The 12,899-nt window shown below is 31.2% G+C and overlaps 1 protein-coding gene across 39 annotated transcripts in view; it reads right to left on the reverse strand.

Moving 5' to 3' along the window:
* Window positions 1-12,899, reverse strand: part of ptk2ab (protein tyrosine kinase 2ab) — a 135,581-nt gene that overhangs the window by 27,164 nt on the left and 95,518 nt on the right. For 31 of the 39 annotated variants that reach the window (XR_015510205.1, XM_087285052.1, XM_087285050.1 and 28 more), the window contains 1 exon segment: window positions 7,987-8,098. Coding sequence is in view for 38 of the 39 variants with exons in the window: in XM_087285052.1 (XP_087141178.1) it covers window positions 7,987-8,098 (112 nt within the window). In the remaining variant the exon portion in view is untranslated. 39 annotated transcript variants of the gene reach the window in all.

The raw sequence follows: 12,899 nt of genomic DNA on the forward strand, positions 1-12,899 counted from the left end.
CTAACAATGGCATGCATTTATAAAACCACTAGCAGAACTCCCTGCTACGAGTCCTAGCACACCTGCCTGTGTGAATCTGTAGGGTGCGTGGCTGAGGCTCAGCTGTTGCATGGAGGGATAGTAGGGGTCGAAGAAAATACCAGGGGGGACCGAGGGTCTCGTCCGGGGCCCCTGGGGGAACAGCAGGGAGCAGTGCAACGGTAACGGCTCGAGCAGAAGCGGCCTCTGAGTTTGTATGCTAAGCTGTGGAGTGTTTTGCTGCATGTGTGCTGATGGGTTAATGATGGATTTGACACAGGGCTTCAGAGGAGACGCAGACGGCTCGGTTTGGCGGAAGCAGAGGGAGATCTGGGACCCGAAGGGTTGCTGAGGAGGGCGAGAGGCAGCGGATGTGGACACAGACGGAGACAAACAGTCCATACTGAAGCTGTGCTGGAGGGGGCGTCTGCGGGAGGGCTACACATACACACATACAGTTGAGGTCAAAAGTTTAGATGCACCTTGCATAACTGCTAAATGCTGATTCTTTTAACTAAATAAGAGGGATCATACAAAATTGTTTTACTTTTTACTGACCTGAGAAGATTTTCCTATGTAGTCAATCTAGGGCAATATATACTTGCAAAAGAAAAAAGGTTTGAAAAACAAAATTATTGAATTAGAAATATTGAATTTATAAATGAAAATCTCCAAAAATCACAAAGTAAAAATTAATAATAATAAATAAATATAATAATAAATGATAAATAATAAATTTTGCTAACAAAAATAAAAAAACAGCAAAAAAATAAAACTAAAAATAAATATATATAATATTTGCAATTAAACAAAAAAAAAACTATAAATATTTGCAAAAAAATAAAAAAATAGCAATGCCATAAATGCCCAAGTTCCCTTTGACTCCACCCCCTTGTTTTGTAAATATATAGTTTTTAATTTTTTTATCCGCTTGTTAAGTGTGACGTCACGCGAAGCAGCTTCCGGGTCCAAGCGCTCTATTGAACTAAATGGGGAGACTCATGAAATGGTAATAATAAATGTTTACAACACGATTTAAGGCTTTTGAAAATCACAATCGCAGTATTTATGTCCATGCCAAATATCCGATGGCCAGAAAGTAATTATTTTTTTATAATTTGTTACATTTTTGGTATTTGTTATGCAGCAAGCCCAAAGAATGTTGTGTACACTATGATTCTATATAAAAATAACTTTAATGTGTAATAGGAATAAAACGTGATCATAAACGAATGATTTCTCCACTCAAATGAGTGGCGGCTTAGACCTGTAAACAGTATTACATACGTCACAAACACGTCACCACTTAACAAGCGGATTGCAAATTTTATAGGTTTTTTTCTTTTTTTTGCACTGCTTGATATCTATTTGCAGCTCTTTTTTGTTTGCAAATTTCATTATTTCTCAAAAATTAATTTTCGCTTTGCGATTTTTTTTTGAGATTTGCATTTATTTATTTATTTTTTGTCAATATTTTACTTTTTGTTTGCAAAGCTTTCTTTTATTTTGCAAGTATATATGGCCCCTAGATTGACCCACATAAAATATGTTTCAAAAAGTTAACAACACAAAAGATAAAAATAATGAAAGAAAGAATAATAATACTAACAATAATACTAATAATGATAATTTATTAGGGCTGGGGATAATCGAAAAGTAATTGAAATCAACATTCAGAACCTATTCCAGGTCAATTTTTTTCATTTCTTTTGCTTAGCCAGCCTTTCCTACAAGCTAAGTGACTGCTTAGGGCCCCACCGCCATTAGGGGGCCCCCACAACCCACTAGCGGTGCGAGCCGTTTCCTTGCTGAAATTGTAATTTTTTGCATTTTACAAATTGTCTACCTTGGCAGTGCGCTTTAGTACTTAAAAATTTATAAATTTTCACTGAAAAGAAAAAAAATCATGATTTTTTTTTTTTACATTTGAATTTGTTTTTGCGTAAAGGTTGTGTGAATAAATCATAGTTTAAGATAAGCTTATATGAGGACCCTGCATCTCAAACGTAAGGAACAAGGAAGGTGACTGGGAATAATAAAGTTTGTGTTTGGGTAATAAAATTAACCCAGCAGTTGTTGCTTCTCTTTGTCTTATGTTTCCATTCATTGATTCATTTATTCATTTTCTTTTCGGCTTAGCCATTTATTAATGTGGGGTTGCCACAGCCGAATAAACAGCCAACTTATCCAGCCAATTTTTTATGCGGATGCCCTTCCAGCTGCAACTCATCATTGGGAAACACCCATACACACTCAATCACACATATACACTATACCCAATTCACCTGTACCGCATGTCTTTGGACATGAGGGGGAAACCGGAGCACCCGGAGGATACCCACACAAACACGGGGAGAACATGCAAACTCCACACAGAAATGCCAACTGACCCATCAGAGGCTCGAACCAGTGACCTTCTTGCTGTGAGGTGATCGTGCTACCAACTGTGCCACAGCATCGCCCTTTCTTATGTTTTTTTATATTCATACTATTTAATTTTATTTTATATTATTTGCTTATTGATTAAATTATTTATGCACCAATCTTTGCATTAATGTTTAAAATAAATTGTTTTTTGTTTTTTAGAATGTTCAAAATGTATATTTTATTACTAAGTAATGGATTTTCACTTTTGGCTAATTACTGTTTACTGTTGTTTCACTGCAGGGTTTTCGCTTTGGAGTTTATATATATATATATATATATATATATATATATATATATATATATATATATATATATATATATATATATATATATATATATATATATATATATATATATATATATATATATATATATATATATATATATAAACTCAACCTAGAATCTTTTGCTACAGAATCTTCAATCGATTTACTAATATAATACGTTTTAAACACTCCTGAAGGACGCATATAGTAATCCCTGGTCCCTTTGTTCAACATTGTTTAATTCTCCATTTTTGTTGATAGTTCACAGAGATCTACATTTTAACCTATCTGTGTTAATAATAATTTCAGTCGTTCAGTGTTGATGTTCAATAAATAATCATCTAGTAAGTAGTGTGTGTATACTTCAATTTTTTTTAAATCAAGTAATGCACCCTACATTCAAAAATCTCTCACTTGTAATATAAGAGCATATTTACTGTACAAAACTTGTCAGTGAACTATGAAAGTAAAAACATAAAATAAATAAATAAATAAATAGTCGTTCATTAATCGTAATGGAGTTAAAAGGTTCAATTAATTGAGATTTGATTTTAGGCCAAATCGCCCAGCACTATAATTTACACACAGTCAAGCATGAAATAGTTCATTCCTCTAGTAAATTCTGACTTAAAATTACTTTTTCAACCAGATCTTATTTTTACTAGAACTCACACAGGCTTCTCCTAAAAGTAAATAAGACGATGTACAAGAGGCATCACTGTGGCAAAAAAAAACAATAAAATAAAATTTTATTAAATTTGAATAAAGAAAATTGCCAATGGTATGAATAATTCTAGTCTTTACAGTATATAAAATAGTAATAGAACAATAATTTTACTAATAATAGAATTTATATTTATTAGTAATTGTTTCTTCAGATCTCACTAATTCTTCTGTTTTTTAGGATTTCTGTATGTTTCGAACCCTTTCCATATATGTATGACTGCATGCTTTGTATGCAGCATCCTTTCACACAGAGTACAACTGTAGGATTTATGTGCACTTTTATGGAGTGGTGAATTTTTTTTTTTTTTTTTTAAATCAGGGTAGATGTAACTTATTTTGTGTTCAGGTAAACATGTAAATTTCTTTAGCAGCTTCAAACGGGCAGTACTAATAAACAAAGCTAAATTGTACATCTTAATGGGATTCAAAAGTCCCCCATGTCTCTTAAAAGGATATTTCATCCAAAAAAGAAATTTTACTCAACACTTACTTACCTTTCTTCTGTTAAACACAAAATAAATAATGTAAAGTAAGCTGAAAACCTGTAATCATTGACTTCCTAATAGAAAAATACTGTAGGAAAAAACTAAGTCAATAATTACAGGTTTCAAGCTTTCTTTAAAATATCTTCTTTTTGTGTTCAACAGATCAAAAAACTTATAAATGTTTGAAATAAGTAAAGCTTGAGTAAATAAATGTCGCAAATTTTGAGTAAAATTAGAGTAAATCTTTGGGTGAACTATGTCTTTAGCGCATAAAATTTTTCTTCTGGAGCTTCAGTGTATGATTCCTCTTATTTCAGTAAAACAATGAACATTTATCAGACCCTGAAAAGCAAACTTTTGCACCTCAGCTGCACATTCTGAAAAGATGTGCTAAACAACACAGGAAGCAAACAGAATGGATGAGAAAAGCAGAAATGATATGGATGTTCATTAGCAGGTGTGAGCAGTAAACACAGAAACAGACATGGGCATCTGGACAGGTCTGACTGACAGCCAACAGAGGGGTGTGAAAGTAAGAGTTTGAGGTGATTTGAGCCACACACACAGCGATTGGAGAAATCAGACTGGGCTATCAATCACTTTAATGTGAGCAGCACAGTATTTAAAACTCTGACAGAAAGCAGATGGAGTAACAAAATCAATTATAATGATAAAAAAGGAGATTGTACCTGTACACAATTGTTAAAAAGTTTGCAGACAACTTTATTTATACATGTGTGTGTATGTATGTATGTATGTATGTATGTATGTATGTATGTATGTATGTATGTATATATATATATAGTTTCTTGTCCTAACCAATGCCACTTTCTTAATCATAAAGAATGTTTTCTTAAAACTTGGTCTGCTCGATATTGGAAAAAACTTTTCAATTTTTGAATTTTTTTCCCCAGTACTTGTTTAATGGAGAGAAAGTTTTCTCAACACATATCTAAACATAACAGTTTAATAACTCATTTCAAATAACTGATTTACTTTATCTTTGCCGTGATGACAATACGTAATATTTTACATACATAATATATATTATAATACCTAGATGTTTTTCAAGATACTAGTATTCAGCTTAAAGTGACATTTAAAGATTTAACTGGGTTAATTAGGTTAACAAGGCAGGTTAGGGTAATTAGGCAAGTTATTGTTTAAAAATGGTTTATTCTGTAGACTATCAAAAAATATAGCTTAGAGCGGCTAATAATTTTGACCTAAAAACTTTTTTTTTTTAATTAAAAACTGCTTTTATTCTAGCTAAAATAAAACAATTTTTTTCCAGAAAAAAAAATATTATTAGACATACTGTGAAAATTTTCTTGCACTTTTAAACATCATTTGAAAATATTTAAAAAAAGAAAACAAAATTCAAAGGGGGGCTAATAAATCTGACTCAAACCGTATATTGCAATATTAATACAATTCCACTGCATGACTTGAACAGTTCTATTTGGAAAGTCATTACTTTGATTGATTGGGATGATTTGTATGGGATTGAAATACAAATATATTGGATATAATTTATTATATACATATACTAAACCAAATAAACACAACGGAGCAAATGTTAAAGTGAAATAAACAGTGCTTTATAGATTTCTGAGGAGAGTCTAACAGTTTTCAGGTCCAGAAATTAAATAATCAAATGTAAGAGAGCATTGGATAGTCTTTATCACATAAATAATTCAATAAAATGTATTTATGCTTTTTATGTTCTCTTAAAATGCTTTAAACTCTTAAAATGTTCACATAGGCTTTAAAAAGACAGGGAATTATTAAACTTTCACGCTATAATTAAATTCTGCAGTGTCTCCACAAGTGTTTTGACCAGAGGTTTCTTGTCATCTATATTCATAACTCAACATTGCATATCTTGCGTTGGAGTATTGCAGATGTCTTTAGTGTACTTTGATCCATAAGAAAACACTGTAATGCTGATTTGGGAAGATTCCTATCATTAATGTATTACAAGCAGGAGTGTAGCAGACATTTTAAAAGTGAGGGGGACGGCTGTATGAGATCCAACAGTTTACGTTCATAAAATTATTAATAACCTGTTCATAAATGGTCTGTCTCTAAAAGTGAGAGATAGAAAAACATGATATATTTTTGGCCCACTTTCTGGAACATAAAAAGACTGCACATTTTTAAAAGCACATACAGCTTGGTATTTCTAAAAACTCTTTTGTCAGTTTTGGCTGACACACAGGGATCGAAATAACAAAGTTTCAGCTCTCAATTAATTTATGATGAAATACTTGATTCTCCAAGTGATACAAGTAACTTAAATCTGTCTTTAGCAGAAATATGGAAAGACTGTGACATGTTTAATAATATTTATTGTCTGCACAGCTTATGTTCAGATGAAGAGAATAGAGAAGAAAGCATTTCTGCATATGGGAAGCATATGTAATACAAAATAGGGTGCAAAAGGCTGAGACCACACTGAATGTTTGGAATTCAAAACAACCTCCTTTAAATGTTGTATCTTATTTCGAAGTTGACTGATAGACTGGCATTCTGACACCATATTTAGGCTTTCTAACATTTTAGCAAGTATTCTGCTTATTGACTTGTACATACAAAATATACAATAAAGACGTTTATATTAGTTGTTTGTGTTAACATCAGCAAATGCAATAATTATTACCAATTTTGGTTTCAGATGTTTGAATCCCATTGCATACACTGCAAAAAAAAAAAAGTTTTTTTCTTGTCTGGATTCTAGTACAAATATCTTCAATCTAGACAAGCATGGTCTTGCTTTGAGAAATAATTTATCAAAATTCTTTAGACAAGCAAAAAAATATCGTCTTGTTTTCAGAAATAATTAGCCAAAATTACGTGAGTTTTTCCTTAAAACAAGCAAAATAATCTGCCAGTGGGGAAAGCAAATTAAACTTGTTTTTACGCTTTGAAATAAGATTATTTCACTTACCCCATTGGCAGATTATTTTGCATGTTTTATGGAAAAAAACTCACTTCATTTTGGCTAATAATTTCTGAAAACAAGACAATATTTTTTGCTGGTCTATAAAATGCTTCTTGATTTAACAATTTTTAGAAATCTGGACTAAAACAAAAAGAAAAACATTTTTGCAGTGTATAACCATAACTAGAACCCTAAAATGTCTTCAATCTACAAAAAGCAGATAGAATCTGCAAAAAAAATAATATAAAATAAAAAAAATAAATAAATGCACTGCATTACAATGAATGTCACAGAATTTGGCAAATTTTGTATGAATGAATGAAAAGTAGATCTGCACACTTGTGGACTAGTGTCTGTGAATATTAAACCATAAAACTAAATTTTTATGTGAAGTCTGCATGTTGCTGAACACGCACAGATCACAGACAAAGAGAAAGTCTGGAACAGTACTGGCTAATTATTTAGCAGTAATCAATCAATCAATACATAAATATATTCATTGATGTACTTTTTTCTCTCTGGTATAGACAAAAGAAAATGCATCTTGCCCAATACTGCCACAAATATGTACTGCTAAATAAAAATAGACGTTCATACAAGACTCGAGATTTTAATAATATAGTTTCTTCTTTTTTTACATTTTTTTCCAAAAACCAAAACTAAAAAGAGAAGAAATAAATAAAACTAGTGAACGAGGAACAAGTGGGAATAGCACCACTGCTAACAAGCCACCATGTGCTGTAGTGACAAATGGCGACAAGCTGTTAACCCTGGTAATAAATCCAACCAAAACAAGCTGCCATAAAACATAAAAATGTGAAAACACCTGAGCAACACAATGACTGCTCTTTTTCTTATCTAAAAAATACATTTTGAGATATCGGCTGATTAAAAGAGGATGTTTCACCGAAAAAAATTTAATACGATCATTATTTATTCACTATCTACTTACATAATGTTTTTTTTATTTTTATTTTTTTATAAATGTCAGTGGCTATCAGTTTCCAACATTCAATAGAAAAACAAATCTTAAATGTTTGGAAGAGTGAGTAAATACTGAGAACATGTTTGTTTTTGGGTGAACTTTCCCTTTGGCAATATGAGCAGTTACTGTACTTACTTTGGGTGGTGCTTCATCTGATCCTCCAGAGTCCCAGGACACGGGAACTTGTCTCCTCATCTCCATACGGCTGCGCTCCTCCTGCTGAGCTTTCTCCTCTGCCAGGATCGTACTGCACAAAAGCCCATGGAAAACTCGATCAAACAACAACATCCTTCCACCGATACCTCAATATGTATCCTTGACACCGTATCCTTTAAATGAGTGAAATGAATGACTGATTTTCGCTTTCATTCCTATGAAGAAGTATGAGTTCATGTGTTCAACTTTATGTAAGTGGCTGACAGGTGGAGTCGCTGTACCGCCCACAGTAAGCCAGTGTAAAATACCAGCCTACACGGCTGACTACTAGGGAAAATAAAGCAGTGCGGATTCATACCTGAAACACTCCAAACTATTTCATAATCCAATGCGCCACAGCTCAAGTGAAGATGAAATAAGAGGACGATGGGGAAATGAGCACGATTAGATGTCTAATCCTCATCCTTTCTTGAGAAATCATGTGATCTTTTGTTTATGTGAGTAAAAAAAAAGATGCAAATGAATACAGATATTTTACAAATTAAGACGTTTTAAGAGCCTTTTAAGACCCTTATTAATTAAATTTTACACTTATACAAGGTTAAGAATTCAAATGCCCTGGTATTATCATGTGTTATTGTTTTTAGGTTTTTTATTTTATATTTAGGGAATTTGCTGTAAAAATGTCTAACAGCTGTTGTAAATTGTATCTCTTTGCAATAAAAAACTTCAATTTAAAAATAAGGTTTTATTGAGATGTACAGCAGGTCAATGGATGGATACCAGCCCAATTTGAGTAGCTTTACTTGAACAAAGCAAAATTAAGACCTGTTTAAAACAATTTAAGACCTACAACACAATATGTCAGTGAATTTAAGCCTTTTTAGAGCCTAAAATTTAGGTTTTGAAATTTAAGATCTTTTAAGACTTTTTAAGACCCATAAAAATGTATATAAGTATATTATACATACTATATAAATATACATACTAAATATATAATTTAATTCTATTTCAATGATACATGACATTTGGCAAAATAGGGAACATATTTTCAACCAAAAAAGAACAAAGCATACTTTTATTTTTAGCTTTGATGATCAAAATAATGTTTCTCAAGCAGCAAATCAGCACATTAGAATGATTTCTAAAGGATCATGTGACAATGAAGACTTGAAAACTTCAGTTTTCAGTATCAGTAATATCAGTAATATTCAACAAATGATCAGAAATGAGAGTTAAATCTCCCCAAGTAAATTATTAATGGAATTAATTAATGATTAATGGAAAATCTGCTTTTACACTGAAAGAAATGATGTCTGCAAAATTTATGTGTCGAATTTAAAGAAACAAATAAAATTTAGCAATGTTCACCTAATTTTGTTTGTTTATTTTCAGCCAAAAATATTGTTTACAACCACTCAACTTGTAGTAAAAATGTATTAAATCCAAGAAAGCATCTTTGAATCATTTGTTTCAGTGTACTTTTGTCTGGTTTCTGGTCCAAATATCTAAAAGTTCTTAGACAAGCAAAAACATTATTTTCCAAAAAATGTTTTCAAAAATAGTTTGCCAAAATGTATCGAGTTTTTCTTTAAAACAAGCAAAATAATCTGCCAACTTGTTTTTTTTTTGTTTTGTTTTTTTTTTTTAAATATGAATATTGTACTATTTAAATCGGTTGATTATTTTTTACTTGTTTTAAAGGTAAACCTATTTTTGGCTAATTATTTCTGGAGGAAAAAAGACAATATTTTTGGCTTGTCTAAAAAAAAGTCTTCAAAAGCTCACAGTTGGAAAAGTACTTTTGCAGTGTACAGTATAACCATAAATTATAACTCTGTCCCCAACACAAATACTTTAAAAATAATAAAATAATAAATAATTAAATCATTAATTTAATAAAGCTGATTAATGAAAAACCTGATAAATGTTTATAATAGATTACAACATTCTTAACAAGGGTTAAAAATGTCTCAAATGAATAGAACTGAAAGAAATATTCTTTAGAATGTTCATAAAAATAATCAAAGTGAAACTATTAAACTTAAAAGCTCCGGATGATCAGAGTTGTTTAATGAAAAATATGGTAACATACAAAATCATTTCAAAAATCTAAAATTGGCTAACAAAAAAACAAAACAAAAGACAAAAAATCTTTATCAATTTTATTATTATCAAAAACAACTAAACTTTTCTAACTCAAAATGCTACTAGATATGTAATCATCTTTTTTTAAAAAAAATTTTTTTGATACAGATATATGCATTGAGGTTATTCACAAGAAACATCTTTAAATAAATATTTTTTAAAAATCGAAACTTCAGAACGGTGATGCATTAATAGGGTGGGGACAGTTCATGTCAGACCCCAATTTAGACACAATCTCACTTTGGTACAGCCACAGAAACGGTTTCAGTGAGCTAATACAAGTATGGAAAGTTGGTAATGACTTTAAAACTCTGCAAACAGTCTTTCTAGCATGTATGAGAAGCTCGTACCTGTCGTCAGCGAAGTTTCAGAGGCGGCTACAGAAACACAAGAGGTGCGAAAGGCTGGAGAATGTAAGTCTTAGTGGTGAGAGAATGCAAGCTGACTGAGAGTGGACTATTTGTGGAAACTCTATTATCTCTGGGAAAGAGAGAGAGGGATGGAGGATAAACAGAAGGGACACCTGTTGTGTTCAATCCAGACCTGCTGAGCTTCTCCACACATACACACTCTCATGAAAGATTAAAAAAACTGCAGATCTATTGCACAAAGCAGACCAAATGTGTCATAGGAAGTTAGGACTCAGTAACTTTTGAAGACTGAAAAAAGTTTACTTCAGATATTTTGCTTAAAAAAAAAAAAATTAAAATGTAAAATAATAATAATAATAATTTAAACAACCATGAAGAATGAAAGATTAGTGAAAAATTACTCAATAAATAAATAAAACCCTGTTCCTTCTAATATCTTTATAAAAAAAAAGTTTTAATTTTTTAAGTTAATGACAAGTGTTGAATGATTGGTCTTAAAAGCTCTTTATGACTGAAAACTTTATATGTGAGCCTGGACCACAAATATTTTTGGAAACTAACATTTTTATACAGTAGGTGACACTTCAAAAGCACCACCATTACCATAGTGTGTGGCACCGCCGCGGCACGAAAGGATTACGAACGTGTTTTTAGGTGTAACAGCAGTTTGCGACTATGACGCCAAGATGCACAAAGGAACGGGATTCGAACGGACAGAAATTTACAGAAGCTGTAAATACCCTGCTACTTGTAAATGAAGATGAAATAATGAAACAAAGCATTATAATTCCTTAATTAATCATTAAAAACTTGTTAACAAACTTTATTATCATTGTAACTTAAGTACAATTAGAAAAGTAAAATTAAAGACAACTAAAATGAAAGTACAAACATCCATACACAAATTTAAAAAACAAAACCCCAAAAAAAACATAAAAATTAAATCAATAAATAAAGCAGTGTTTTAGCCTAAATATAGAGAGATGTACAGTGTTTGTTATTATAAAGTGATATGACTAAGACTGTCAATAAATAAACTTTTTTGTTTACATTGTTGATTATATTTCACTTTCTCAATTTATATCTTAGTTATTGTACATCAACAATAAATTAATAATTAAAAAGGCCTAAATAATAATTTTTTAAAGACATTACCAAAACACAGAGAAACAGTCTAGCGTATGGTCTAACGGGCTCTTAAGTTAAATACTACTTCATCAAAAGTATGAAAATAAATTGACATTCAAAACATCAATGTTCTCCTTCAAATTATAATTACATACTGAAGTGTTAAAATCTATATTTTATCTAAAAGCAGAATAAATAAGCTTTCCACTCACCGCAGGATTTGTTTGGATAGTTGTATATCATATATATATATATATATATATATATATATATATATATATATATATATATATATATATATATATATATATATATATATATATATGTGTGTGTGTGTGTGTGTGTGTATGTATGTATGTATGTATTTGTATATATATATATATATATATATATATATATATACACACACACAAATACATACATACATACATACATACATACACACACACACACACACACACACACACACACACACACACACACACACACACACACACACACACACACACACACACACACACACACACACACACACACACACACACACACACACACACACACACACATATATATATATATATATATATATATATATATATATATATATATATATATATATATGTCAAGAAATCTTGCCAAAAATAAATTTGACATAGAACTTCCTTTTAAAATCTCTAATAAATAACTTTTTTTAAAGGAAAAAGCCTTGAAAAATGAAGACTATATTAAATCCCAATGATAAGCTTGGATTTAAGCACTGTAATACCTGACCATGAAGTCACAGACTGACTCAAACCAGTCCAGAATCCTCTGACAGACTGACCGCTTTCACCATCATTACTCAAGTCTAAAGCTGACCTTTGCTGGCATTTTACACTTCATACCGATCTCTCTGTTCAAAGAAAGTGACCAATATTCAGCACTTTTACCTCTACAGTCTGACTGTTTAAACTACTGAGCCTGATGGCAAACATAATGATTAATTCCTCGATTTGTTTGGACAAGAAAATCTTTTAGCAATTGCTGACAAAACATTCTGGGGAAACAGACAATGGACTTTGTAGAGCCTAGGCATTCTGTGCGTCAAACCCATGTCACTTCATAACATTTCCTAATTCTTGCTTCAGTCATCACTAGAACACTGAGTTATTTTTCTGGGGAAGGTACAGTGTTCATTTATCTATTGTATTAAAAAAGCTGTTCGGCAATCATAAACGTGGTTCTATTTTTTTAAATCCACACTGA

This window comes from Danio rerio, chromosome 16 (assembly GCF_052040795.2).
Source record: "Danio rerio strain M-AB ecotype USA chromosome 16, GRCz13ab, whole genome shotgun sequence".
Classification (NCBI taxonomy): Eukaryota; Metazoa; Chordata; class Actinopteri; order Cypriniformes; family Danionidae; genus Danio; species Danio rerio.